The sequence below is a fragment of the Anguilla rostrata genome, chromosome 12 (assembly GCF_018555375.3).
Source record: "Anguilla rostrata isolate EN2019 chromosome 12, ASM1855537v3, whole genome shotgun sequence".
In the NCBI taxonomy this organism is placed as follows: Eukaryota; Metazoa; Chordata; class Actinopteri; order Anguilliformes; family Anguillidae; genus Anguilla; species Anguilla rostrata.
The window spans coordinates 35,230,864-35,257,401 of record NC_057944.1 but is presented as its reverse complement, the minus strand read 5'-3'; the positions used below and the strand labels follow the sequence as shown (position 1 = coordinate 35,257,401).

General features: G+C 38.2%; 5 protein-coding genes and 1 long non-coding RNA gene across 8 annotated transcripts in view; 3 read left to right on the top strand and 3 right to left on the bottom strand.

The window, feature by feature from the left end:
* Positions 1-14,737, bottom strand: part of LOC135236192 (uncharacterized) — a 66,095-nt gene extending 51,358 nt beyond the window's left edge. For 2 of the 3 annotated variants that reach the window (XR_010324526.1, XR_010324527.1), the window contains exon 1: positions 14,452-14,725. This is a non-coding gene — a long non-coding RNA (uncharacterized LOC135236192). Of the gene's footprint in view, positions 1-14,451 lie in introns of all 3 variants that reach the window. The other variant, XR_010324525.1, reaches the window with a different exon arrangement.
* Positions 10,716-12,013, top strand: or40a1 (odorant receptor, family 40, subfamily A, member 1). Its single transcript, XM_064303046.1, has one exon. It carries the CDS (start codon positions 10,751-10,753, stop codon positions 11,726-11,728), a length of 978 nt encoding a protein of 325 aa, XP_064159116.1. The 5' UTR covers positions 10,716-10,750; the 3' UTR covers positions 11,729-12,013.
* Positions 14,738-16,295: 1,558 nt separating the features above from the next.
* Positions 16,296-26,538, top strand: part of LOC135236188 (olfactory receptor 52E8-like) — a 121,212-nt gene continuing 110,969 nt past the window's right edge. Inside the window, exon 1 of the mRNA XM_064302420.1 lies at positions 16,296-16,349. The gene's annotated coding sequence lies outside the window, so the exon portion shown is untranslated. The remainder of the gene's footprint in view (positions 16,350-26,538) is intronic.
* The window catches only part of LOC135236186 (olfactory receptor 52E8-like), a 126,073-nt gene continuing 115,843 nt past the window's right edge, over positions 16,309-26,538 (top strand). Inside the window, exon 1 of the mRNA XM_064302418.1 lies at positions 16,309-16,349. The gene's annotated coding sequence lies outside the window, so the exon portion shown is untranslated. The remainder of the gene's footprint in view (positions 16,350-26,538) is intronic.
* LOC135236037 (olfactory receptor 1E16-like) lies at positions 18,486-19,764 on the bottom strand. Its single transcript, XM_064302185.1, has one exon. The coding sequence runs from the start codon at positions 19,753-19,755 to the stop codon at positions 18,760-18,762; it is 996 nt and encodes a 331-aa protein (XP_064158255.1). The 5' UTR covers positions 19,756-19,764; the 3' UTR covers positions 18,486-18,759.
* On the bottom strand, positions 24,500-25,453 carry LOC135236103 (olfactory receptor 52E4-like). The gene has a single exon (XM_064302293.1). It carries the CDS (start codon positions 25,451-25,453, stop codon positions 24,500-24,502), a length of 954 nt encoding a protein of 317 aa, XP_064158363.1.

Below are 26,538 nucleotides of genomic sequence, written 5' to 3'. Positions count from 1 at the left end.
CATTAATATATTAAAACCATCCCTTCTGACTGTCTGGCACCATTCCATTTACAAAGAAATACAATGCTCTAAACTAGTCTCAGAAATCATGGCAATTGTTTGAAAAAGAAGATGAATAAAGGTGATGAATATATGACCATCTGTGTGTTTGAGATTAGATTTTTATTTTTTTTTTATTTTTTTATGCACAAGCACGTGTGAAGATTATTATTTACAGGCTTTTCATATTTTAATGAAAACTGCAGTAGTATTATTTAACTATTTGTTTCACAATACTATATTGCTAAAAGTTTCATTATCGTGCATTTAAAATATAATTTTATTCTGTACAAATTTTTATGTTTTGGCGATCCTTCAAGATTTTCATAGCTGTTTCTGTTGTCCGTATTTGTTTATTTTAAGGTTTGAGAACCACTGATTTAAAAAAATATGTATGAAAAAGCATAATGCTGCCATCTTGTGGAAAACAATTGTGGTGCAGCATAGTGTGTCGGCAAAAACTGCTCGTTTTTTCTTGGTGATCCGTTTACATGCAGTACTTCAACACAGTACTTTTCATTTACATACAGTAATTTCATAGCTCTGTAGTCATCAAAAATATAAACGGTTATCATAGTTCTATCCAACAGTATCCCCACCATCACCACCAAGAAGGAAATCTGTAGATAAATGTAAGAACTATTAAATGAATGGTGACAGTTAAATCACACAAACTCAAATAGTGCCATTTATGTTTCCAATTCAAGCCTTACTACTTAGCTTGCACTATTTATTCACATTTATATTTGTGAACTGATGTATTTTTTGTTACTTATTTTGACCTTTATGTTAGATCTAGTTTCATATATTATCAGGAGAAACTACAAGAATCAGTCTTCTGTTCTTGCACATTTTGCTCAAAACCCAGTGAGAACTCTTAAGTTAAAATAAATAAATAAATAAATAAATAAATACATTTTAAGCTTTCTTGTTAGGTCCAGTGTTAAGGACACACCATTTACACAACCTGCATTTTCTGGGGCAGAAAGAACACTTTACTGTCACTTCTACAGTCTTTTAAGACAAACTAGGCACAAAATGTAAATTAAGCGAATGGGCAAAATTAAACAAAATTGTTAAATATGAAAGGTTAGGACCATGGGGCAGAGCTAACCCGGAACAGTGAGGTATTATAATTTCCAAATCAGTTATTTAGCAGACGTGAATCATGCATTCAATGCACATACAATGGCCACAGTAGGACATTCCTCATCCTTTCAACATTTTGTTTGGCATAAACTCAAACAGGATAAAATTATTTGCAGCAGTATGACTCAGAGTACATGATTCCCCTGAGTGCAAAAACTGCTGAATCTGATGAGGTAATACATTTTTACACTTTGAGACTTTAATGGAACAGGTGACTGTTTCCTACATGTTGGGAATGCAAAATGCATATTTATAGGAAATTTGCTGTAGATCCTGTCAGCATTCCTGTTGGAACTATCATTTGATGTGGGGAGTTGTTCATCTGAGGTGTTTAACTTCAAATTCCCCATTTAAAAATAACATGTTTTTGCCTGACTTGACTGTGTAGAGGCTATATCTACATCTGTGAAGTATCTATTATGTAATTATGTAAATCCATTATTTAATTTTAAATATGTAATGCTACCCCAGACCTCTCTCTATCCTGCATTTTCACTTTTTTTTGCCAATAGAGACATTCAATTCCATTTGGCCTTGAAGGGTCCAAAGACAGTGCATTAAAGGATTTAGGCAGCAACCCATCACAAATGAGAAGTGTGATTTTGTAGTCTTGCAACGAATAGGGACGGGGGTTAAATGATTGTTGACATCAGCAGCTTATTGATTCATATGTCCAGCTATAAGGTAACACAGATCACAAGGAATACTCATACGTGGACTTAAACACATACATGCAAACACATGCACACGGTCCCGTATTGCTATCCTTGTGGGGACTTCCCATTGACTACATTCATTCCGTAACATCTAACCCTAACCCTAACCCTAACCCCACTAACGACATGCCTAACCTTAACCTAATTGTAACCCTAACCCTAATCCTAAGTCATAACCCTAAAACAGCCTCTTGACCTCGTGGGGACCAGCAAAAGGTCCCCACAATGCATAATGTTCCTCATCTTTCTATCCATATGGGGACATTTGGTCCCCACAAAGGTAGTATTACAAGTACACACACACACACACAATATCCCTCCCTGTTGCACTGTAACTCATCCAAATACATTGCATTTAAACAGGTAAACATTTACCTAATGAATAATCTATTTAACAACCAATAGCAACCACAAGGTGTCACTGAAGTACAACTGATACAAGCCAAGAGAAACAAATCCATTTTGTGTCTCAATTTTACAGAATAGTGGGCTGGAGGGCTGGCAGAAATCACATTGAGAGAATATAGTTCTACAATAAAGTACTACATGAACTACATTTTATTTTGCATTAGCATGGACTATTATGAGCATTTAAAACACAGTATCAACTCTGTTGCGGCTGATGTGGCATGGATTGGATAAAGTGTGTCGAGAGCCATAAGTGACAGAGATGGATTTGGTCATATGAAAACATGAATCATCGATTTAATCAGGCATTTTCAATGTCGCTGGGGAACAGTATGTACAGTAAGCTCAATAATGACACCATTAATCTTCCCATAAAGTAGTGTTCAGGAGAACAAGCAGAGGTATTGAACTGTATGCAAAGAAACCCTGATGATTTATTAATCAGAAACACTTTACAGATGTCTTTGTCTAAAATAAACTTTTGGAAAATAGCAGAACTGACCTACATATTAATGTGCTAATGGCCTGTTAGTAATCATCAATTAATTCTGTGCCATCTGTTTCTTTGTCAGTTTACCTGCTATGTTTTCCTTCTCATTTGCTTGCTTATCAATTACGTAGCCCTAGCTGGTGTAGCAATACTGAGTGAACTGCCATGTAAATATGGTATGTTTAGATAAACACACATTCATTTATTCAAATGCTGTGAGTGCACTAGAAGGCCTGCTTAAGGGTTATTTTGTCTTTTTTGGAGGAGGCTCAGAGGGATCAGTCCTGCAAACTCCGTAGTCGTCATTACTGGCTGAATAATTCTTCGCAGTGCCCCGACGCTGCTAGTTGGCTGTGCTCCGAAACAGAGAGTAAAAACGGAATACCTGTTCTCGGGCTTAAGAAGGAAGACGTGGAATGCACAAATTCGGATTTAGAAACTGCGTCCTACGTGTTTGTGTAGCACAGTGGGTAAGGAACTGGGCTTGTAACCGAAAGGTCGCCGGTTCGATTCCTGGGTAAGGACACTGCCGTTGTACCCTTGAGCAAGGTACTTAACCTGCATTGCTTCAGTATATATATCCAGCTGTATAAATGGATACAATGTAAAATGCTACGTAAAAAGTTGTGTAAGTCGCTCTGGATAAGAGCGTCTGCTAAATGCCTGTAATGTAATGTAATGTGTTTCTTGTTATTGTTTTAGCTCTCATTGGAATCATATTTCTCACGGTTCTATATTTAAACAGGAAAAGTATCAAACGGTGCGGCTCAACAGCGTCAGAGAAGTAGTGCCACGACCAGATGGAAGTTTACCACCACCGATATGAGCAGGACTCCAGACCCCAGGCTTGCCAATGTAGCAGTTCAAATATGTATTACCTCTTACACAACATTTACGGGATGCCCTCTGATATCAACTGATTCAACATTATCCTTAACTCTTTAAAGATAACATTAAGATGAATTTGATCAGAAATTACTTGCAATGGTCACACAGGCTACTTTTTTTGTTTGTGAAAATTACTTTGGTGTGTTCACAATTGCCTCTAAAAATCATGCACAACTGAGCATATGGGATCATAAGACCCTGCTCAATTATTTCCCAGTTGCCCATTTCAGGGCACCATATTATTTGTGACATATTCATTTTATATAAAGTAATGAATGACTTCTTCGGTTGTGTGCCAGGATAACCTGTTGACATTAACAAATTGTTTTATTTAATTTTTATTATTTCTATGGATAGAGGTGATTAGAGGACCGGATTCTTTTTGTACAAGTACAGTTAGACAACTAACAGAGGTCTTATTTTTCTCCATACTGAAGGAGTTTGATTCCATCCTGCCATTTAGATTTAAAATAAATTAATCTAAAAGGGACTCCAGAATTCCAGATCAAGAAACAGTCATCGACATAACGTACAGAATTGGATATAATCTTTATAAGGGTTATTATTGTAAATTAAACCATTTTCAAATTCACATAAAAATAATTGTATAATTACATGATAATGATTGACCCATTGCTGCTCCAGAAACTAGCAACCATTGTTTGTCATTGAAAATGAATAGATTTTTAGACAGAATAAAATCAGTTTTGACAAATATTGTCGGAAGAACAAATTTTGTTAATGTAAAAAGATAAAGCACCAAGATCTGCTAGGTTAGGAATTTTTGTATACAAAGAATCTATATCTATTTTCACTAACAAGGTTATCATCATCAATATTGGGTATCTTTTTAAAGAGATGTTTAGTACTTTGTCACATGTCGTTTGCATGCAATGACTGCTGGAAGTCACCAGGTGCTGAGTATCTTCTCTGTTGATGCTCTGCCAGGCCTGTACTGCATTCATCATCAGCTCCTGCTTGTTTCAGGGGCTAGTTGCCTTAAGTTTTCTTTTCAGCATAAGATCGAATGTTCAGTATGATTCAGTTCGGGTGAATGACTTGGCCAGTAAAGAATTTTCCAGTTTTTGGCTTTGAAAAACTAATTTGTGGCTTTAGCAGTATGTTTGGGATCATTGTCTCGCTGTAAGATGTCATCAAATAAGTTTGGAGGCATTTTCTTAAACTTGAGCAGAAGAAGGCCTATACTGCAGCCATATACAGTTCCTGCTTGTTTCAGGGGCTAGTTTATGGAGCAAATTTAGTTGCAATAAATTTGCTACACACTAGTTGTCCTAATATTTCTCTTCAGCACTTGAAATACATATTCAGTTGGATTCAGATCAGGTGGCTGATTTTGGCTTTGAAAAACTTAATTTGTTTGTTTCAGCAGTATGTTTGGGATCATTGTCTTGCTGTAGGATGAAGCGCCATCCAATGAATTTGGAGACATGTGCCAATAACAGATTCCAAAGGCAATCAAAAGCCTAGAATCAAGACTAGATACTAAAAGTTCTTATACCTGCACTAAGGAACCAATTGAACACACCTAACTAATAATACCTATGAAGCCATTTGTCCCAAACATGCCCTGAACTAGGGGTGGTGGGAGGGTGAACCAAAATGTATAAAAATTCCATTTAATAAATGCTGAGTATCTGCACTTTAACCGCCCATGAATGACTTAATCACAAATCTAAAATTATGTGGCTGTGTTGAAGGTTTTTTGAATTCAGGGATATGCACAGGCCTACATTAACAGACCAGGGGAAGGGTGGGGAATTGCAATCACAAACCGGGGGACACTGAAATCGCAAATGGCACCTATGTTTTTTTTTTTTTTTCTTTAAATGCTAAAATTGCTGCAGCCAACAGGTGACTGGCTGTGTCAGAGCAGGGGGCATATGCATCAGCACATGTTGATGTCTATCTGTGCACGTGCCTTCCTGATAAACTTTACCTATATTTTGGAGTTTTTGTTTTTCCCCAGTCTAGACAAATTGATCTTAAAGTGCCCTTTTTTTTTGCTAAAACCAGCATATAAAAAAATATTTTTGGCGGTGTTGATTAATAACATTAAGCTCTGACTGCCCTTTCTTAATGTGTGAGCATCATAATAATAATCTTTACTGCAGCTAGAAATATATGAACATGAGTACATGAGCCAGACAGTAAGATCATATGGACAGAGGAAGAGACTGTAATAATTTTCATACTGAAACAGCCTTGATGTTGCTATGGTGTGTGTCAGAGTTGTAACACAGAAAAGGGTCTTTCTGGGGCTCACACATTAAACAATGATATGGCTTCTATGAGAGGTGGCAGTATGTACCATTGTGTGCATGTGTGTGTGTGTGTGTGTGTGAGAGAGAGAGACAGAACAAGTAAGAAAGAAAGAGTTAGACAGAACAAGAGGGAATAAGAGAGAAAAGAAGGGGAGTGAGAATGAGAGAGGGGAGAAAGAAAGAGGAGAGAGAACGAGAATGAGAGGGGAGAAAGAGGGGGGCAGAGAGAGAGAGGGAGGGAGGGGGGACACAGACAGAGAGGGAGAGACAGAGAGAGTGATGGAGGGGGGGGGGGAGACAGAGAGGGGGAGAGAGGGGGGTAGAGAGAGAGAGCCTTGATCCTCCCTGCTTTCATCATATTTATCTTTTCAAACAGCCTAACTTTCCCTGCAACACTAGACAGATTCAAGGGCAAGAGAACGGCTGGGGAGTATAAAACGCTACAAGATTAAAACTGGCTGTATTTTCTATTGCCGGTGGTTTTGTTAACTTATTCTCACCTCGTTCCAGAGAGCTCTCTCCGAGCCTGCATGCTTCACCGCAACCAGCTTCAAAGTGATACTGACAATACGCACAGAAACCGCTGAGCATCACAGACGCGTCACCCGTGACCAGCCACCGGATTGGCCGGCTTCCCGAGTGACGAGAACAGCGTCGAGTGAGAGACCCCCCCCGGCGATCGCTACCTTGAGTCTCATTATCTCCCGACCGACCCCTCCGTTCACCGCGGCGATTTCTATTTCCAGTCTTCAGTTGTTGCTCGTTAGGCTAATGACCGTTTTGTTTTGTTACAGCAGAGTGTCGTCAGCCATGCCCCCCACCGACCCCCCCCGGTGGGACTCCTTGGCTGCTCTGTGAGCGTGCTTAATGAACCCCAGCAGGGGTGTTCTGATGAAACAAACAGGCTACTGTTTACCTCACAACAGAGAGAGAGAGAGTGGACTGCCAAGAGCACATACCTGTGTGTGGAGCTGGGACAGAGCTGTGGCACTCTTGACCAACTGGTTGACCCCTGCTGCAGTTTTCAAAGGAACACAAGGTGGTCTTGTCAACACAAAAAAAAAACCCAGTTATTGGTTGAATGTGCCAAGAACACGCAGAACATGTAAGGTCTATTCACGTCATATGTGCTCACTGTTTCCAGTGCAATGTTTTCCTCGTGATTTATTTACGAGCGGTCCGACCGACTCATCCGAAAAGCCTCAAATACTGGTAACCAGTGCAAATGAAAACGAGTATAAAAACATAAGCATATATAAGGATGATATCCCATCTAGGCTCGCAATTTACTTCCAAAACTGTTAAAACAGGATGGGCAGGTTACAGTTTAGTAAGTAGAATCTGAAAGGGCCCTGTGGACAGATGAGACCATGATTCACCTGCATCAGAGTAATGGCTAGCGGTAAGATCGGAGGCCAAGACAACCTGACCAAGATCCAAAGCACCCCCACTCGTCCCTGAAGAGAAACCTTAAGGCATCCAGCCCCCGAAACAAGCAGGAGCTGAAGGTGGCTGCAGTACAGGCCTGACAGAACATCACCAGGGAAGATACTCAGTGCCTTGTGATGTCTATGGGTCACAGACTTCAAGCAGTCATTGTAGGAAATGGATATGCGACAAAGTACTAAATGAACAGAACAGTAATATGTCCCAAACATTATGGTGCCCTGAAATGGGCGGGGCTATTTAAAACGTGCTGTAATTTCTACATGGTGAAACTAAAGTCCAAAAAAAAAAAAAGACACCTTTTAATAAATGCTGATAATCTGCACTTTAGCCACATTAATTGTGCATTGTTTGATTACAAAACTAAAATTGTGGAGTACAGAGCAAAATCAATAAAACAAGTCTTTTCCCAAAAATTATGTAGAACGTCAGATGAAATTCATAACTATGAAAGCACATATTTCTGCTGTTTTTGCTAGTGTGTGTTGAATACAGTATCCATTGGTGCAGTTGCATTACATTTAACACCAACCACAGCTCCTAGATGGCATAAAGATATCAACTGAAGAAACCAGTTCTGAGAGAACAAGTTCAAGCTTGCTACAAAGACAATATGATTATTTTGATTTTGGGATAACATGGCAATAAAGGATTAATTATCCATCCATACAAATGCCATAATTAATTTGGATTCACCTTATTTCATGAAATAAAACTAACCTTCACAAACTTCAACATTTAACCTAATCTCACTGCAAACGCATTTTATTTCTCCAGCACATTAGGTGATTGCAGAGTTTTCCAACCTGTTTGTGAATTAAAAAAATAAAAAAACATTGGTAAGTAACTGTGTTAAAGTTAAAGACACATAACAATGGGATTCAGGTCATAATAATTAATTTACCAATTTCATAATTAATCAACACCAGGCACGGCCACCATGGGCTCCAAACCTAAGACAATTACACATCGCTCGCAGGTCACAATGTTGTCACTGAAATCTGTGCTTAGAGTTGTGCTGAGGAGACTGGAATAGGAGAGAAGAGGCTTCAGTTCCAGGCCAGCATGGTTTGAGTAACACTTAAGCTAGGCATTTACTCCGATTAGATTCAGAAATGGACAATTGTATGTGTGTGTATATATATATATATATATATATATATATATATAAACAGTGCATATATGTTAATATTACAGTGGGTCACGTGAAGGTGTGCATGGAGAGAGAGAAAGAGCGCGCACACACCAACGCTGACCGGCTCCTCCAGCTCTTCAGCAGCGGGTTTGCTTTCTTTTTTTTTTTTTTTATACTGGCACAAGCGAGTCTCAAAAAAACTTGCCCTCTCGGTGTGTATTACTGGTATCGGCCCCGAACTGCGGAGAGGAACGCAATTTTAAGCACCCGGGCTGATTAGTTAACGCAACCCAGGTGCGTGTGCCCTCTCCACCAGTCGGCCTGACCGAGACAAACGCGCTTCTCCGTTGGACGGAATATCACAGTGTTTCCCATACAATGACTTGATTTGGGTGGCCCGCCCAAATAGACTTGCCCACCACCCAAAAAGATTTTTCAGTAATTAGTTGCTCATTTCTACACACTATACTTTTGTATTCATTTTTTTTTTTTTTTTTTTTTAAATGTCAAAGTGTCATACGGCCGACTAATTTTGTTGTGCAAGCTGCCCCTCCCCCCTCCCTCTCGTAGCTTGTAGCCGGCGCACATACAGCTGAGCAGCCACACATCAGTGATGAACATAATTTTATGGACAGCCATGCGCCCATATCTGTGCCTGGTAACAAAATGTTTAAAGTTTTTCTAAATAAAAAAATTAAATTAGCCATTATTATCCAACATTTCCTCAAAAGAAACAATGCATTTTCCTCTGCCCTAAGCAAGACTGCAAAGTTAACACTGTGTGGATTAATGTTAGCTAGCATTTAGCAAACATCAGCATTCACCCAGCTAACATTAGGTTATATATAGGTTATATAGAGTTATCTTAATTTTCATATATGAGATAAGAGTTTAAGAAAATTATTCTTAAAAATAAAAGGCCAGAGGAGAAACTGCACCACTTGGGCCAATGAGCAAGGGCCTCTGTGTGTGTGTGTGAGTGTGTGTGTGTGTGGGCACATGTGCATATGTGTCCAATTAGCGGAGTAAGTTTGACATATACTGTCAGGGTTCACACTCATTTTAGGAAGTCATTTTCCAGGACTTTAAGGACAATTTCCATGACTTAGACTTAGACATGAAACATTGACAATGGTAGCCCAAAGCCGGTGGTGGACCGGAGGGGGGGGGGAAGGGCAACAATGGGCAAGTACCATGACCATTCATAACGTTGTGCTGCCGTGTAATCTCAGCAGTTACTGTACATACGTATGCTGAAATATACTAACAGTAGCAGACGTGGGTCAACACGTCCACTGTCCCAGTTTCTACAATTTAATGCTACAACTGGTGTTTTTAAAATGAAACAAAATTAAATGAGACAGCACTGAATGCTGACCCGCCAAAGCATTTCATTTCTTCAGAGAGTTGATTAATGATCAAAAATACAGCTGCAAATCATTGGAAAAAACAAACAAGACTCACAGAGGGGAAAAAATAAATGATACAATTAACTGCATAAAGACGTGATTACCCACTTATTTATGACTCAGGAGATACGTTTATCTTTAATGAGCATAACTTGGAAGGCCTGAGGATAGTTTTAAACCATTTGCAAACCTTAATTATACCCAAACGAATTCTTGTTTCTTCTTATGCCCGCTCTTTAAAAAGCCTGTTTTCTCTAACTGCTTACCATTTGGCATTAAGACACCCTGGACGACAGGAAAGGGTATTACTGGTAAGGCACAGCCTTAACGGCAGTGATGGGGCCGTACAACAGCAACATTAAAAGCGTGTGATTGCAAATTAAATTGGTTGCTTTGGATACGATATTTAACTGCTGATTTAAAAAGTAACACTAATTTAAAAACATTTTTTTGGGAAAAAAAAAAACTTTAACAGGCATCTTTTAATTATTCTTTGTATAACAACTAAGAAAAATGACACCAATTAAAATGAATTTATACAAGAGGAAATAATTTTTTTTTACAGTAATATACAAGTGTGGACCTGATTTACATGAACATAATGAAAATACCTGTTTTAAATAGTTTCCTTTTTTGTGTGTTTGAGTTAGGACTGTTAGTGCATGATTCATTTGACTAAATACGGCAACATAATACTCCTAATACATGACCTCTGTCATTAATTTCATTTATTCATATGATCTCCTTTTACAGTGCTAATCTCTGTTTCACAGCTTGACCCTCTTCAAATGAATCCTTTGACCAATTTCATTGGCAACAGCTCAGCAGACAATGGCTTTTACTTTTCAGCATTCGACAGCCTTGCTCATAAAAACTACCTCATCCTCATCCTGTCCGTCATTTACATCATCACGATGGCGGGGAACCTCATTCTGTTGTCCATTGTACTCATGAACACCAGCCTGCACAATGCCAAGTACATTGCGGTGTGCAATCTGGCCCTGGTGGACATCTCAGTGAGCAGTATTATAATACCCCAGATGGTGCCGGTGTTTGTGTTTGACCTGAATCACGTCTCCTTCGGCATGTGCTTCTCCCAAATGTTCTTCATGCACTTCTTCACCGACATGGAGTCCTTCTCCCTGGCGGTCCTGGCCTACGATCGCCTGGTCGCCATCTGTTTCCCCCTCCGCTACGCCACCATAAACACGAACCTGAGGATGTTCTTCATCCTGGCGGGCATATGGGCGCTGGTCTTTCTCGTAGAGATCTACCCCGTGAGCCTGGCCGTCCGACTGCCCTACTGCGCCTCCAGGGTGGTCCGGAGCTGCTGCTGCGAGCACGGCCCCGTCTACATCCTGGCCTGCGCCGACGTCTCCTACAACCGCAGCGTGGCCAAGGCCAAGACGCTGGCCGTCCTGTTCGGCCCGCTCGCCTTCATCCTGTTCACCTACGTGGTGGCGGTGGCGGCGGTCCTGAAGATCGCCTCGCAGGAGCAGCGGAGGAAGGCCTTCTCCACCTGCCTCACGCACATGCTCCTGGTGCTGGTCTACTACCTCCCCGTCATCCTGGCCTACCTGGCGGGCAGCACCCGCCTGGTGACCTCCCCCGACATGCTGACGGCCATTCTGACCGTGTGCGTCACCCTGCCCCCCATGCTCAACCCCATAATCTACAGCCTGAAGACCGAGGAGCTGAGGGAGAAAATCGCCAAGCTGCTCGGACTGCAGAGAGAACCCAAGTCCAATAACAAAGGGCCAATGTGAAGCTGACCACCGTCGATCCATTAATAAAGGAAACTGGTTTGCTTGCTCTGGGTTCATCTGACCGGCAGAGACAGTGTGTAAGTGTACTGCTAGTGTCATGCTTGTTATTTTTAAATTATGAATAACTTTAATATTTTATTTCACTTTAATTTCATTGTAGACTGTTTCGTTTTTTTTTTTTTTAACTTAAATTTTGATATTTCTTCATAGTGTTATAACATACTTCTGTTACAGTCATCATGTTGTTTTAAGGCATTAGTGCTATTTCATGATTTCTTATTCACAGTAGATTTTAATCACTCCGAGTTTCAGTGATTTTTCAGTGTGTACTGCTGAATAAAATGATTGGCTCAGTCTACCCACCCATCCATACAGTGTCTCTTAATGCACTTCCCCGTGTGATTGAATGCTGATACAAATGTGTATGGGAAAAACAGGTATTCCTTGTGATAGGACTTCTCCTGTAAACCCTGTGCATACCCAATACACCAGAGATTAAAAAGAAAAAAAGAATCAATTAACTTTCATGCTCATCCTTGGTGTTATTTGTTTTTACTTCCCTAAAAAGAATACAGCACCATCTTTAAACAATTCACTCTCTTTAAAAGGACACAGCACTGTCTTTAAAAGAATACAGTAAAATTTGTTATATACAGTACGTATTGCTAGAAGTATCTACTGCAGTGTGCAAACTCGCATGGAGGGCGTGTGTAGCAGGTTTCATTCCAGCCTCAGATCTTGATTATATAATAGTAAATTATTTGCGATAGGATGCAGGTTGTGCACATGGTGACCGCGTCTAGGGTGACCCGCATGTCTAAATAAAATTCTATATTCTTTTCTCAATGCAGTTAAACGCATATGGCTGATGAGTAATTGACTCATTAGCAGATTAATTGGTGAATGAAAACTGATACAACGCCTCCATGGCAAGTTGACACATGACTCTGTGCTGCATGAACTATTCAATCTGCAGACTGCTCCTCCAAAATCCTGAGATTTGCTGAAGCTTAATTATTGAATGCACCTGACAACACGCCTCTGCCTTACAAAATGGCCTTTATGCCCCTCAAACACCTAATTTAAACCCATGTCAATTTCAATCACCTGTAGGTGTGCAACTGCCATTAATCAGCCACGGCTTCTGAGATTATTAAACATTTAAGGTGGACTACTATTATTACTGAGAATAATGTCTGAAGGCATATTTTCTTAAGACTATAAACACAAATGGTAATTAAAACAAGAAGTTTATAGTAAAGAGGAGACCATCACAGGCAATATTTAATATCCATATATATATATATATATATATATATATATATATGATATTATATATTATGTGTGTGTGTGTGTGTGTGATAAATTAAGTTTCTGAAAGAAATTGATACTTTTATTCACTAAGGTAGAACTAAATTGTTCAAAAATCACAGCCACAATACAGATAGTTACACTGAGATTATAAATTTCTATTTTTGTTTGAAATACCTGTTTATTAATTCAGTCTTTAGATATTTTTTGCAAAACCCCATTTTCAGCAGCAATTAGGCTACTCCAGTGTACTGACTGCACACCGTCACCTCATCCTTAAGTAGTCATGCTAATTTGTTACTACAGAAAGCACTCCTAGTATATTAAGCACAGCTGAAAACAACTGTGCGGTTTAATTAAGCTAAAAATATCTTTCTTTAAGTTGCTACAGTATCTCGTACACTGGAATTTGTAAAATTCTGTTTTAGTTCATAAAATGCCCAAAAAGAAACCGCATTCTCTATAAACTCGTCATTCAATTGTTGAGTGATGACGGATATTTCATGCGAGAAATTCAGGATTTCATGCAACAGTGTGTGCTACTGTCTTGAAAAAACATAGCAAACTGGATCTAACCAAGACATAAAGACAAGCGGAATGCCCAAATGCGCAGTAACTCTGCAAGAGGACAAGTCCAAGTCTCCAGCTTGAGAAAGACACCTCACAGGTCCTCTTATGGCAGCTTCATTGAACAGTACCCGCCAAACATCAGTTTCATCGGCAACAGAGAAGAGACGACTTCGGGATGCCGTCCAAAATACTTTTTTTCAAATAATCTACAGTCCAACCTGTGTTCTTTTGCTCATTTTCACCTTTTCTTCGTGTTTGCCAGTTTCAGAATAGGGCTCGGCGATATATTGAACAATATTCGATATAATTTTGAAGGGGATATAAATGAAGCTGCATCGATACTATCGCCTTGTGCTTATACTGCGCGTCCACTACTAGGGCTAATTAGTTTCTTGAACACCTGCCCAGTCGACTGCAGAACCACGCAGCACGTAGCAGATCTGTGTGGCAGACATGGAGGACGGGAGCAATCATCGCGCTTGCCCATGGCATAGCAAGCGATCCACAGATTTATGACTGAGGTAACGTTAACTCCATGGCATGCACAGCTAATGGGAACATGATAATGGCTTATTTGACAAGGACATCCGTAAATTTACCTTTTTTGTGTTTTTTTTTAACGTTCCACCTGCTACCATGCTAGTAAGCAGTGATCTTCAGTTGCAAACCAACAACACAATAGCCAGCCAAGTTAGTCACAGGCAGTTTTCAGACCACTGATCATTGCACGTGTGGCGGTAATCATCGTGTATGATTCCAGTTAATTTGACGCAAGGTTTCATATTTTAGATAGCATTTGAAATCACCCGTAGGCCTACTGGAACAAGAAAAACATAGCCTACCATGCATCCAGTCGTCTTCCAAAGCTCTTGAGGTAGCAATGAAGGAATACGCGTAATACTGACGCTAGAGGGAGTGCTAGGAGTCTTCGTTAGGCCTATTGAATTTAAAGAAATGCTAAATTGGAGCTCTTAGCGCCCGATTTCGATGTGTTATGAACTGGATTGTCTGTCAAACCCGTATCGCAGGGGTCCTCAATCTCATCCAGAAAGGGCCGGTGTGGGTGCAGGCTTTTGTTCCAACTCGGCAGTTACACACCTGATTCTACTAATCCAGGTGCTTAGCAAAGATTCCGAGGGGTTGATTAGTAGAATCAGGTGTGTAATTGCTTGGTCGGTCAACTAATTTGGACACATAATGATTGCATGGTGGAATATTTATAAATATAAACCGCACATAATTACAACGCGTTCAGAGGTCACGCGTGTTGAATAAATTAATCATTTTTTAAACTTGTTCTACCAACATGTAGCCCATTCCGAATGGTTTTATAAGACATGGTGCCATACCCTGACGAAGGCCAGTGAACCAAGACGCATAGGCTAGGTAGGCCTACACCTTTTCAATCTCCTATAGACATAACGCCATATTAATAAAGGCATACATTTTTAAGTTTATTTTATTTTTTACTTTCCATCAGGGAAGAGTGCCATGGAATTGTTTTTCTTTGTATCAGTCTATTAAATCGACCACTTTCAAAGAACTTATAGCTATTCCAATATTACTGAAACGCCTTAGATAACCGTAGCCAGGCGATTAGCTTTGTTTGATGTCAATTCAAGAACCTTGTTTGATGTCAAATAATGCCTGTCTGTTGTTATATTTGTTTGTCAAGTAAATTTTACAAAATGTACAAATTCTTTAATAAATTTAATTTGTAACATGATAAATTATATATCGTTCTTGTTCGTAAGATATCGTTTAAATAAGAACATATATGGTTATAATGATAAAAGATTCACAGCCAAAAATTCAAACTGCGTTTTCTGTGAGGTCGCGCTCACGTGCATTTACCGCTGTCAACATTCAATTTTGTACACTCAGGTATACCTTCTGCTCCCGCTGATTCGTTTCAAATGGCAGAATCCGGTTTCTGCAGTTTGACTTCTTTATTAGCCTTATTAACACGCCCTTTTTCCTCTTCTGTGCACCACTTTTATGTATATAAGGCATTTTTGACCGACTCACCACACACTCCTCCAGACTGACCTTTCGATTTTGGCAGTTCCTGACATAGCACATATTTTAGGCCACCCAATTTTCATTTGTAGCTTTCATTCATTCTTCATAAATTTGAATGTTGTAACTGTATGCTGAATAAAACTGCTCACCTAAACACAAAGGCCTAATGACGAAATGAGTCCTTGAATTAATTTGTAATTCACCATTTATGTTTATGTACGAACAACGATGTAACTGGATTCATCATAGAACCTTCAGTAGCAACACGGCTGAAAATGTATTTGGTGGTAAAAATTAACCCATAGATTTCCATTAAGAAATTGATAAAATTGTAAAATTGCTAGAATGCAAAAGCATAATTTATAAAAACAATTTTTTTTTTTTTTGCAGTCCTTGACAAGATAAACTTATCCTTAAAGCGGATCAAACCAAGGAAGCAAATTTAACATTTCTAAAACACGTACTTATGTTGCCCCCCTGTGGTTGTTAAATGGTGGTGCAGTTAAAACAACATCAGTGTACTTTCTGTTGAACTGACTATGATTCATACTGCTTTTTTTTCTGAAACAGATTTAAATGAAACAATGCATTTGTTAAGGGAGGACATTACAGAAAACCCACACAGTGATGCGTACGCATGTATATGGGCCTGAAATGAAGCAATCCCATGTTGGAAAGCTGGCCAGTCAAGTGACAGCACTGTGGTAAGGGGACGGAGGTGAGTAAAAGTCTCTTTGACTGGCCAGGGAATGGCACTTTCTTTACTGTGACTTCATCTCTATCTGTGGTGGCGGTGTAGTATAATGGGTAAGGAGCTGGTCTTGTAACCTGAAGGTCATAGGTTCGATTCCTCAGTATGGTAGGACACTGCAATTGTACCCTTGAGCAAGGTACTTAACCTGCATTGCTTCAGTATATATATATCCAGCTGTACAAGTAGATTAAATTTAAATGCTATGTAAAAAGTTGTGTAAGTCGCTCTGGATAAGAGCGTCTGCTAAAAGCCTGTAATGTAATGTAATTTCAACATTGTCAACTCTTACTGTACATTTAAACATATTTTTTTTATCCTGGTCAGGGTCACGGGGTCATTTGAATTTCATACTGTGAAATCAAGTTTGTGTAAGCTAGTCATCTTACAGTCAGCTTACAAAGTGAATGGTTTGCAGGGAGGTAAATTCACGTACGTACGGTTTGGAAAGAGTAGGCTACCAAAAATACTTAAATGAAAGTACTGCTACTTCAGAGATTATTGATGTGTTCTAATGGGTATGTCAGTTTTGTCTAATTAGATTTTTATTGCAAGCATTGCTCTGTGGGCATTTTCTATTAGTGCTTTTGCTGTCAAATCAAACCTCCCTGATGTAGATAAAGTCAGACAAACATACATAAAATTTTTACATTTTTGCTTATGTTCACATGGGTTATTAGTTAAATTTGAATTCATATTTGTTTTGCTGATGTCTTGGCCCTTTTTGGAAAATTATTATTTTGCAGACCTCACCCGGTTTTTGCAGTGTGTAAAGGGATCTCAACAAAAACACATTCTCAGCGGGAAAAAAGCCAAGTTGCTAATGCATACAAAGCACTGTCTATTTTCCATTTATTACTACTTGCAAAATATAGGCCTGCCATTGATTGAAGTATTGTTATCAAAACGAGGCCAAGTTACAACAAACAATATTGGCTATCTTAGCCCACAGAAATTAAACAAGCTCTATTCCAAAACAGTGCAACCCAATGTTTCCTAAATTATTTTACGTAACTTGGCCCTGTGTTTTTTCATCTTACCACCTGAAGAGAATGTGGTCATTCAAAGATGATGCGATTGGCGAGAAAATGAAGAAGGAGGAAAAAAAGGCAAAAATAACCCAAGTTTGGGGCTTCATTGTGTAGATGTGGGAAGTTGTGTGTGAATTCTGTCTCTTTACACGAGGTCAGAAGGTACAGAAGTTAATGTTCTACAGGGCTGAGAGTCTGTGGTCAGTGTGGTTATTTCTGTAGGAAACGCTGAAAAGTGGCAAACTCCCAGCACTGTATAGTTATGGGGCATGCCACCCCACCAAGTCGTGACTTGGTGGTTGGCATATCTGCCATCCTGATAATGATCAAACATATGCACAATACAAGGTCAAGTCGTACACCTTATCACAGATTCCACATTGAAGGACTTTGAACAACAGTCCTCCATGCCAGATGGAATCAAAGGCTTTTTTAAAATCACACAAAAAAATGTGCCTTCTGTTTTGCAGTGGACATGTTTTTTCAATCAAAGTTTGTTAGGTATATACATGCTCTGAAATTCAGTATGGCAGGATGGTAGAAAGCCTATTTGACTCTTACTTTGTACGTCTGTTTCTTGAATGAAGGCTGATATTTTGGAATTTAGGGTACTGCAGAATATTTCCTCAGGGTGCTGTTGATACAGATTCCTCTGTAATTATTAGGGTCTGATCTGTTTCCATTTTCATAGATTGGGAAGATAAGCCATACTATCTTTTCAGAATTCTTTACTTAAACTTGACACAACACAGCTTTGGCTTGTTGTCATTTGCTTTCTCTTTGAACTGTTATTTACAAAATGGTGAATGTTATAGGCTGTGTGTCCACATTTTTACCAATTAGGAGCCTATTAATAGCAAATTTCCTTCGCTGTTGTATAAGAGACTCTTTTTATTTGGAACTGAAACATTAAATAAAGATGGATTAACTACTGTTTGCCTCATGTAAAATGATTGCAGAGAAAGTACTTTCCTCTTACGAAAAAATGACATATGTTATTTATTTTATTAAGCAATTTTGCAGAAAAGTACATTCTTCATAAACAACACAAGAAAAGAATCAAACATTCAAAGGTGAACCAATATTGCCATAAGCAACATTTGTAATTCATCACACTTAAAAAAAAAAAAAAAAAAAATTTATTTAACAAACTTGAAACGTAATGTTTGACAAAATATATTAGTCAAGACTAAAACCGATGATTTTTTTCTTTTCATAAGTTAAAAAAAAAAAAATTTCAGCTTCTGTGTTCAAAGGAGGTTTAAGAATTCTTAATCTCTCCCTCTACCTCTGTTCTCACAGACTGCTGAGTTAGTGATACTGTAAAAAGCAGAGTTTCTATAAAATCAGTTAATTCTGTTATTTTTATTGTTCATTTCTGTTGCGGTTACTTTTTTTCTTTGGAAAAGTTTTTTTGAGAATTCCTTAACTTCTTCGGTGTTCAGCACATAAATTATTGGGTTCATCATCGGGGTAATGGCCTTTGCAAATGATGTACTCATTATCCTGACATTAAGCGGAAGGCTTAAAGTTAGCGCAGCAATGTAGACGCCTATGATTGGAAGATAATATAAAGCCACCAGCATTAGGTGTGCAGAACAAGTCTTAATGGCTTTAAGTCGCCCTTCCCATGAAGCTATTTTAAACAGTGCGCCAGAAATAAATACATATGACAGTACAGTCAGAATAAAAGGTATATAAAGTAATAATACTGTGTCAACAAATGCCATGATATGATTGACAAGATTGTCATTGCATGCTAACATGTATACGGGTCCATGATCACAGAAGTAGCTTTGTACCACAATGGATTTACAGAAGGACAATCTGGTAATCAAACTCACTGTTAAAATCAGTAAGACTGAATCATATGTCCACACCACTGTTAATATCACAGCCATTGCTTGCGTTGTGATGATGGCATGATATCTCAGTGGCAAGCATATTGCCACCAATCTATCATAGGCCAAAACAGTAAGAGTGAGAGACTGCAAACAGGTAAAGAAAAACACAAAAAACATGTTGGCCAAGCAAGCGTTAAAGGAGATGTATTGGGAATCAAAAAGAAACATTGCAATTAAATTTGGAATAAGAGCAGTACTTTCACCCAAGTCAGCTACAACCAAATTAAAAATGGCCATATACTTTGGGGTGTGAAAACTGCGCTCTGTGTATATAATAAACATGACAAAGGAGTTCCCCAACACAGAGACCACAAAAACAAAGCACAGGAAAACATAGTAGTATTTGGCATGGGGCATGTCATAAAAACCACTGATGTACAAAAATGGAGGACGCACAAAAGTTGTATTTGGATAGGGGGTGGAATTCAGGGAGCTCATAGCAGATGTTTTTACCTTCTTTGTTGCTTTGCTTCTGTTTTTTCCCACCCTGCAAGTTAAAAAAGTAAACTGTATGCATGTAAACATAATTGCATTTAATTCAGCTGATTTATTTTTATATTTGGGAAAATATTTAGGATTACATGAACAGAACTACCTACAAATCGTTATTTACCATCACATTATTTGTCAAGCAGTTTATATAAATCTCTTTCTTGCCATAGAGAAAGGGAGGGTGACTTTTTAGGTCAGGTACCGAGCTTGGTACTGAGCATGCAAATAAAATAGTCAAGAAAACATGAGGAAAAGTGTAACAATTGCATCTATACATACTAATAATATCTACCAAAGATTATTTGTTTGCAGCATTGCAACATTGCAAATAGCAAAAAAAAAAAAAAAACTGTGAAAAACCTGTCATTGTGACTGCACTTTTAAACATATTTTACATTATACATTATATTATTCCTATAATTTCTTCTGAAATAAAATCTGTCTCCATAACAAAGTAATTTTGATGTATATCATGATCACACACACTCGTGTATGAGTAAACCTTATTCTATTCCTGTCAATATGCACTTTCAGGTATTGTGAAATTGCATTGTCTGTATTTCTATCAGGTTTGGTCTAGCAGTAACATGTTACATCTTGCACACGAACTCATCATGATTATGATTTATTATTATTTGTACATGTTAGCAAGAATTAATTTGAGCAATTGGCAGAAAGAAATGAAATAATTTAGAATCTTTTTGCATACATGTTTCCTAAATAGGGTCAACATTTATGTAAAATATACAGCAAAATGTGAAGCGACATGAATGAATGCCTGTGCGAGAACACTTAACACAAATTAACTAACTAAACGGTATAATGCATTCATAGAGATAAATGTGAGGACAGAAGATATTTCATTTCATTGTAACCATATACATACTGAAGGGAAGAAGACGCACTCTTGGCCAGACGTCTATAAAGTTGAAGACGAGGCAAGGGTATCAGTTTTTCCTATTTAACCATAAAAAATGGTAAATGGTAAATGGACTGCATTTATATAGCGCTTTTATCCAAAGCGCTTTACAATTGATGCCTCTCATTCACCCATTCACACACACACACACACACACACACACACACACACACACACACACACACACACACACACACACACACACCAACGGTGAAAGGCTGCCATGCAAGGTACCAATCAGCTCGTTGGGAGCAATTAGGGGTTAGGTGTCTTGCTCAGGGACACTTCGACACACCCAGGGCGGAGGATCGAACCGACAACCCTCCGACTGCCAGACAACCGCTCTTACCTCCTGAGCTATGTCGCCCCTAGCGACAAAATAGCAATACAATATTGAAAAATGGTGATCAGACAAATAATGCCATCTTGAAAGGGGAAGGATTAAAATAAATTACTCACCACGATCACCCAAGTTGAGAAAAAAAAAAAGGTTTCCGGACGTTTGTTCAGCCTGGTTGCATATTTACAGTACAGGACAGAGAGATTGACTCTCCTTTTATAGATTTTGCTCTGGGGTTTTCTATGGTAATCAGCCTGGGGAACTAATTAACTACAGTGGCACTGTCAATGAATATCATTTTTTTTATAGAGAACAAACAAGATAAATTAATAGAACCCGATTCCATCTTCCCAATTTGGTGAACAAGAACATTTTCATTTTAAGATTGCCAAGTAAACTAGCGGTTATGGAACTGGATTTGTAACTAAGAGATTGCAGTTTTAAATCCAAGAGGAGGCACTGAAATTATACCCGAGTTATAAATTTCTCAGCCATTTCTACACTGTCAACACTTTGTCAATTAAACATTTATTTTAATCTTGAATTTCATTTATCTTTCATACTGTGAATTCAAGCCTGTATAAGCTACAAGATGTGCCACCTTATAAAGTAAATGGTTCACAGGGAGGTAAATTCATGAACACTCATGTACGTACATCTGTTAAATATAGTAATGCATAATCTCCTCTCTGTTCTGAATGTACATGTGCTGTATGTGTACAGCAGTGATTTTTTAAGCATCACTCCTGAACCCACACCTGAGAGGCCATAGAGAATGTGTTAGGGGGCAGAATCTGTATTCAGACCATTATCTTTAGCGTATCCATCCATCCATCCATCCATTTTCTGACCACTTAGACCAGGTCAGGGCCGCGGGGGCAAAGGGGCAATCTGAGCAGCCCAGATGTCCCTCTCCCCAGCGACTTCTGCTAACTCATCCCGGTGGATCCCCAGGCCAGCCTTTGGATAAAATCCCTCCATCGTGTCCTAGGCCTGCCTCTGGGTCTCCTCCCTGGTGGCCGTGCCCAGAACACCTCCAGAGGGAGGCGCCCAAGAGGCATCCCTATCAGATATCATTGGGATATTGTTTTTTAAAATAATTTTTTTCCCCCAAAATTGTATTATATAGTTAGAGCAATGAGTGCAGCACACACACTCACAAGCACTCACACAGCGCAACACAGCAATGATAAGAAAACAAATACAATAATTTATCAATAAAAAGATGACAATGAAGTATCAAGAAAGAATGGAGAAAAAAGAGAAAAAGCACAGCAGTACAATGGTTCAAAAGAACAGTACGGCAACAATATTAACAATAATAATTGTATTTATGCAGACCGTTTCAAAAAGCTTAACAAATTTAAAAGTACATAGAAAATAATAAAATTAAAAGAACAAACAATACATGACACAGATTTATAAGTGCTTACACATAAAAGGAGAATTTACATATAAAATTGGATTTATTTTATGCCATTAACATCAAGCAGGATTAGAGGGGGAGAAACAGAGTGTAGGTGGTATTTGATCAAAGGGGTTTGGGGAAAAAAAGAGGACCGAAAGTACAGTGGTGTGAAAAAGCATTTGTCTCCTTCCTGATTTCTTCTATTATTTCATATCGGTCACACTGAATGGTTTCAGATTTTTAGACAAAACCCGAGTAAAGCCAAAACACATTTTTAAAAATTATTTCATTTATTTAATTAAAGAAGTTGGCACACACCCATATCTGCCGCCTTTTTCCATTAAATAATTGACATAATAATTTTAAAAATGTTTTTTTTTGTTTACTCAGTTTCCCTTTGTCTTATATTACATTTTGTCTAAAGATCTGACACCATTCAGTGTTGCAAATATGCAGTAATAGATTAAATCAGACGAAAATACTTTTTCATAGCATTGTAGTTGTTAGTTTTTAAAGCCAACTTCATCTCAAAACTACAATAAAGTAATTAACTACTACAACCTCTACAAAAATTTGAATCTAGTTGAACTACCTGCAAACTGCTGCAAAATGTAATGAACTACTTGTTATCAACCATCTGACACTATGTACTCCCCAACATAAGAATAGAATGAAAAACTTGCCAAAAACAACATTTATTATTAAACATATGTTTAAGATTAACAATTTTGACAATTAACAATGATGAATACATTTAATGAACTTGAAACCTAACGTTTTACTAAATATATTGTATTTACCAAGACTTATAGTAGCAGCCTAAAAATTGGTGTCTCTTTCTTTTGAAAAGTTTTTTTTTTTTTTCAGAATTCCTTAAGGTCTTACGCCTCTCCCTCTTTTTACACTGACTGCATAGTGATAAACAGAGGTCCTGTAATATCAATTCATTCCTTTATTTGGATAGCTGATTTCTGTTGTTTTTTTTTTTTTGAGACTTCCTTTACCTCTTCAGTGTTCAGCACATAAATGATTGGGTTCATCATGGGGGTGATGGCCTTTGCAAATGATGTACTCATGATCCTGGCATTGGGAGGAACAGTAAAAGCAATTGCAGCAATGTAGGTGCCAAGTATTGGAAGATAATATAAAGCCACCAGCATTAGGTGTGCAGAACAAGTCTTAATCCGATTCCATCTTCCCCGAGTTAATGAACAAGTCATTTCAGAGTAAACTAGCAGAGTAAACTAGCAGAGTAAACTAGCAGAGTAAACTAGCAGAGTAAACTAGCAGAGTAAAATAGCGGTTGTGGAATTGGATTGGAACAGTGAGATTGCAGGTTAAATGCAAGATGATCCACTGCCATTACACTGTTGAGTAAAGTAAAGGATCTCTATATGTGGCCCTCTCTGCACTGATAACAGTTTATCAGTGCATCTTCGATGGCCATACCTGTGTCTCCGCCTCGCTCGTGCCTTGATTTAATCTACTCTGCAGTGCCGGAGAAATGTCATTGCAAACAACCATCCACATTAATTGCACAAACTTTAGTTAATTCAGCAGATTACATAAGCAGCCACACTCTTTCTGTCTTTTATTTGTGCAATCTGCCCTTCAAAGCGTATGCGTTAAGGAGAGAAGCGCACCTTGCGAAGACTCACACAGATGAAACGCATACTGCGCTTCCAGTGATACATAAGATGCATGTTTCTGGGGAATGTGGCTGAAACCAGTAGCGAAGGTTTAATCTGGCCCATCATATATATTTATTTACTCCTGTTTATGTATGAGCTCTCTTGATAGCTAGCAAGTGATCTGTGGAGCTCTTTCGCTAGTTAATGTAATGTTCTACAAAATATATTTACCAAGATTTAGCAGACGGAAAACAGTTTTTTTTCTTTTGAAAAGTTTTTTTTTTTTTTTTTAATTCCTTAAGGAATTCTAAGCTTCTGCCTCTACCTCTTTTTACACTGACTTCATAGTGATACAATAAAAAACAGAGGTCCTGTAATATCAATTCATTCCTTTATCTTTTTCTTTTGAATTTCTTTTTTGAGAATTCCTTTACCTCTTCAGTGTTCAGCACATAAATGATTGGGTTCAACATGGGGGTGATGGCCTTTGCAAATGATGTACTCATGATCCTGGCATTGGGTTGAAGGGTTAAAGTTAGTGCAGCAATATAGGTTCCCATTATCGGAAGATAATATAAAACCACCAGTATTAGGTGTGCAGAACAAGTCTTAATGGCTTTAAGTCGCCCTTCCCATGAAGCTATTTTAAACAGTGCACTAGCAATAAATACATATGACACAGCAGTCAAAATAAAGGGTACATAAAGCAATAATATTGTGTTAACATTTGCAATGATAAAATTGATGTTATTGTCATTACATGCCAAACTGTATATGGGTCCATGATCACAGAAGTAGCTTTTTACCACAATGGATTTACAAAAAGATAACCTGGTTATTAAAATCACCATTAAAATCAGTAAAACTGAATCATATGCCCACACCACTGTTAATAGCACAGCCATTGCTGGCATTGTGATGATGGCATGGTATCTCAGTGGCAAGCATATTGCCACCAATCTATCATAGGCCAGAACCGTAAGAGTGAGAGACTGCAAACAGGAAAAGAACAACACAAAAAACATGTTCGCCAAGCAAGCGTCAAAGGAGATGTATTGTGAATTGAAAAGAAACATTGCAATTAAATTTGGAATAAGAGCAGTACTTTCACCCAAGTCAGCTACAGCCAAATTTAAAACAGCCAAATACTTTGGGGTGTGAAAACTGCGCTCTGTGTATATAATAAAAATGACAAAGGAGTTCCCCAACACAGAGACCACAAAAACAAAGCACAGGAAAATATAGTAATATTTCACATGGGGCATGTTATTCAAACCAGTGACGAAAAAAAACGGTGGACGCACAAAAGTATTATTTAGAGAGATGGTGGAATTCAGGGAGTTCATCGCAGAAGTTTTTAACTCTGATTTCTTCTCTTTGTTGCTTTATTTTTGTTTTTCTTTGTCCTGTAAGTAAAAAAACATATTAACTGAATAACTCAATTACATTTAATGCAGGGGATTTATTTTCAAATCTGAAAACATTTAAATTAAAAGATCTTTGAATCTCCTTTCTCACCATAGACAAAGGAAGGCCGCCGTTTTCAGTCAGATACTGAGCTGGGTACTGAGCATGAAAATAAAATAGTTTACAGAACATGAGGTAAATCCTACAATAGCAACGATGTACAACTAACAATATTCATTTTTGAAACAATCTGTATTTTTATTTAAGCTAGCCTAGGACATGAACTGCGTCTAATGAAATCACATTTGCGTTTTAATTAAAGGTAGTTTAATTAGCCCAATAAACTGACAATACAGATCATGCATTATTGGAAACATATTTTATGCTTTGGTTTAGTAGCCACGTGATAATGCAGTAAATTATGTTTTGGATCCAGCAGGTTGGCACTGAGAGAATCAGCACAGCAACGTAGCAAATGCACCGGTATATTTACTGTTCGATAGTCGGAGCAGTCATGGAGAGAACAAGCACAGCTACTTGCAAACGTTTCGCTCGGTTATATTTTCGGTTTCTGAGCTGTCCTTCTGGTGTAAACCAAAGCAAACTTTATCAAACAGATTGCAGCAAGAGGAAGAGACAGTAGCAGTTCATACAATGGAATAAATTTGGATTCATTGGATGTCTTAAATATGGGAAAAAAAATAGATGTTTCTAAAAATTGTACTAACCGATTTTTAGTCGAAAATAACTGCCAGTTATTCGACCAGTATTTTCTTTAATCCAAGGCAGCCCTGCCAGAACACATCACAAATAACATTAACTGTATACTTGATGCACATAAATCAGGGACAGAGATTATTAACAAGACTGTAACCATGTAAATACTTTTAAAAAAATCATAATCTTGGTAAACATCTCCAAAGTTAAAAGTTAGGTAAGGGTATCAGTTTTTGTATCAATCCGCTAAAGGAAATGATTAATCCCATTAAGAAAAATGGTAATCTGAGAAATAATATGATCTCAG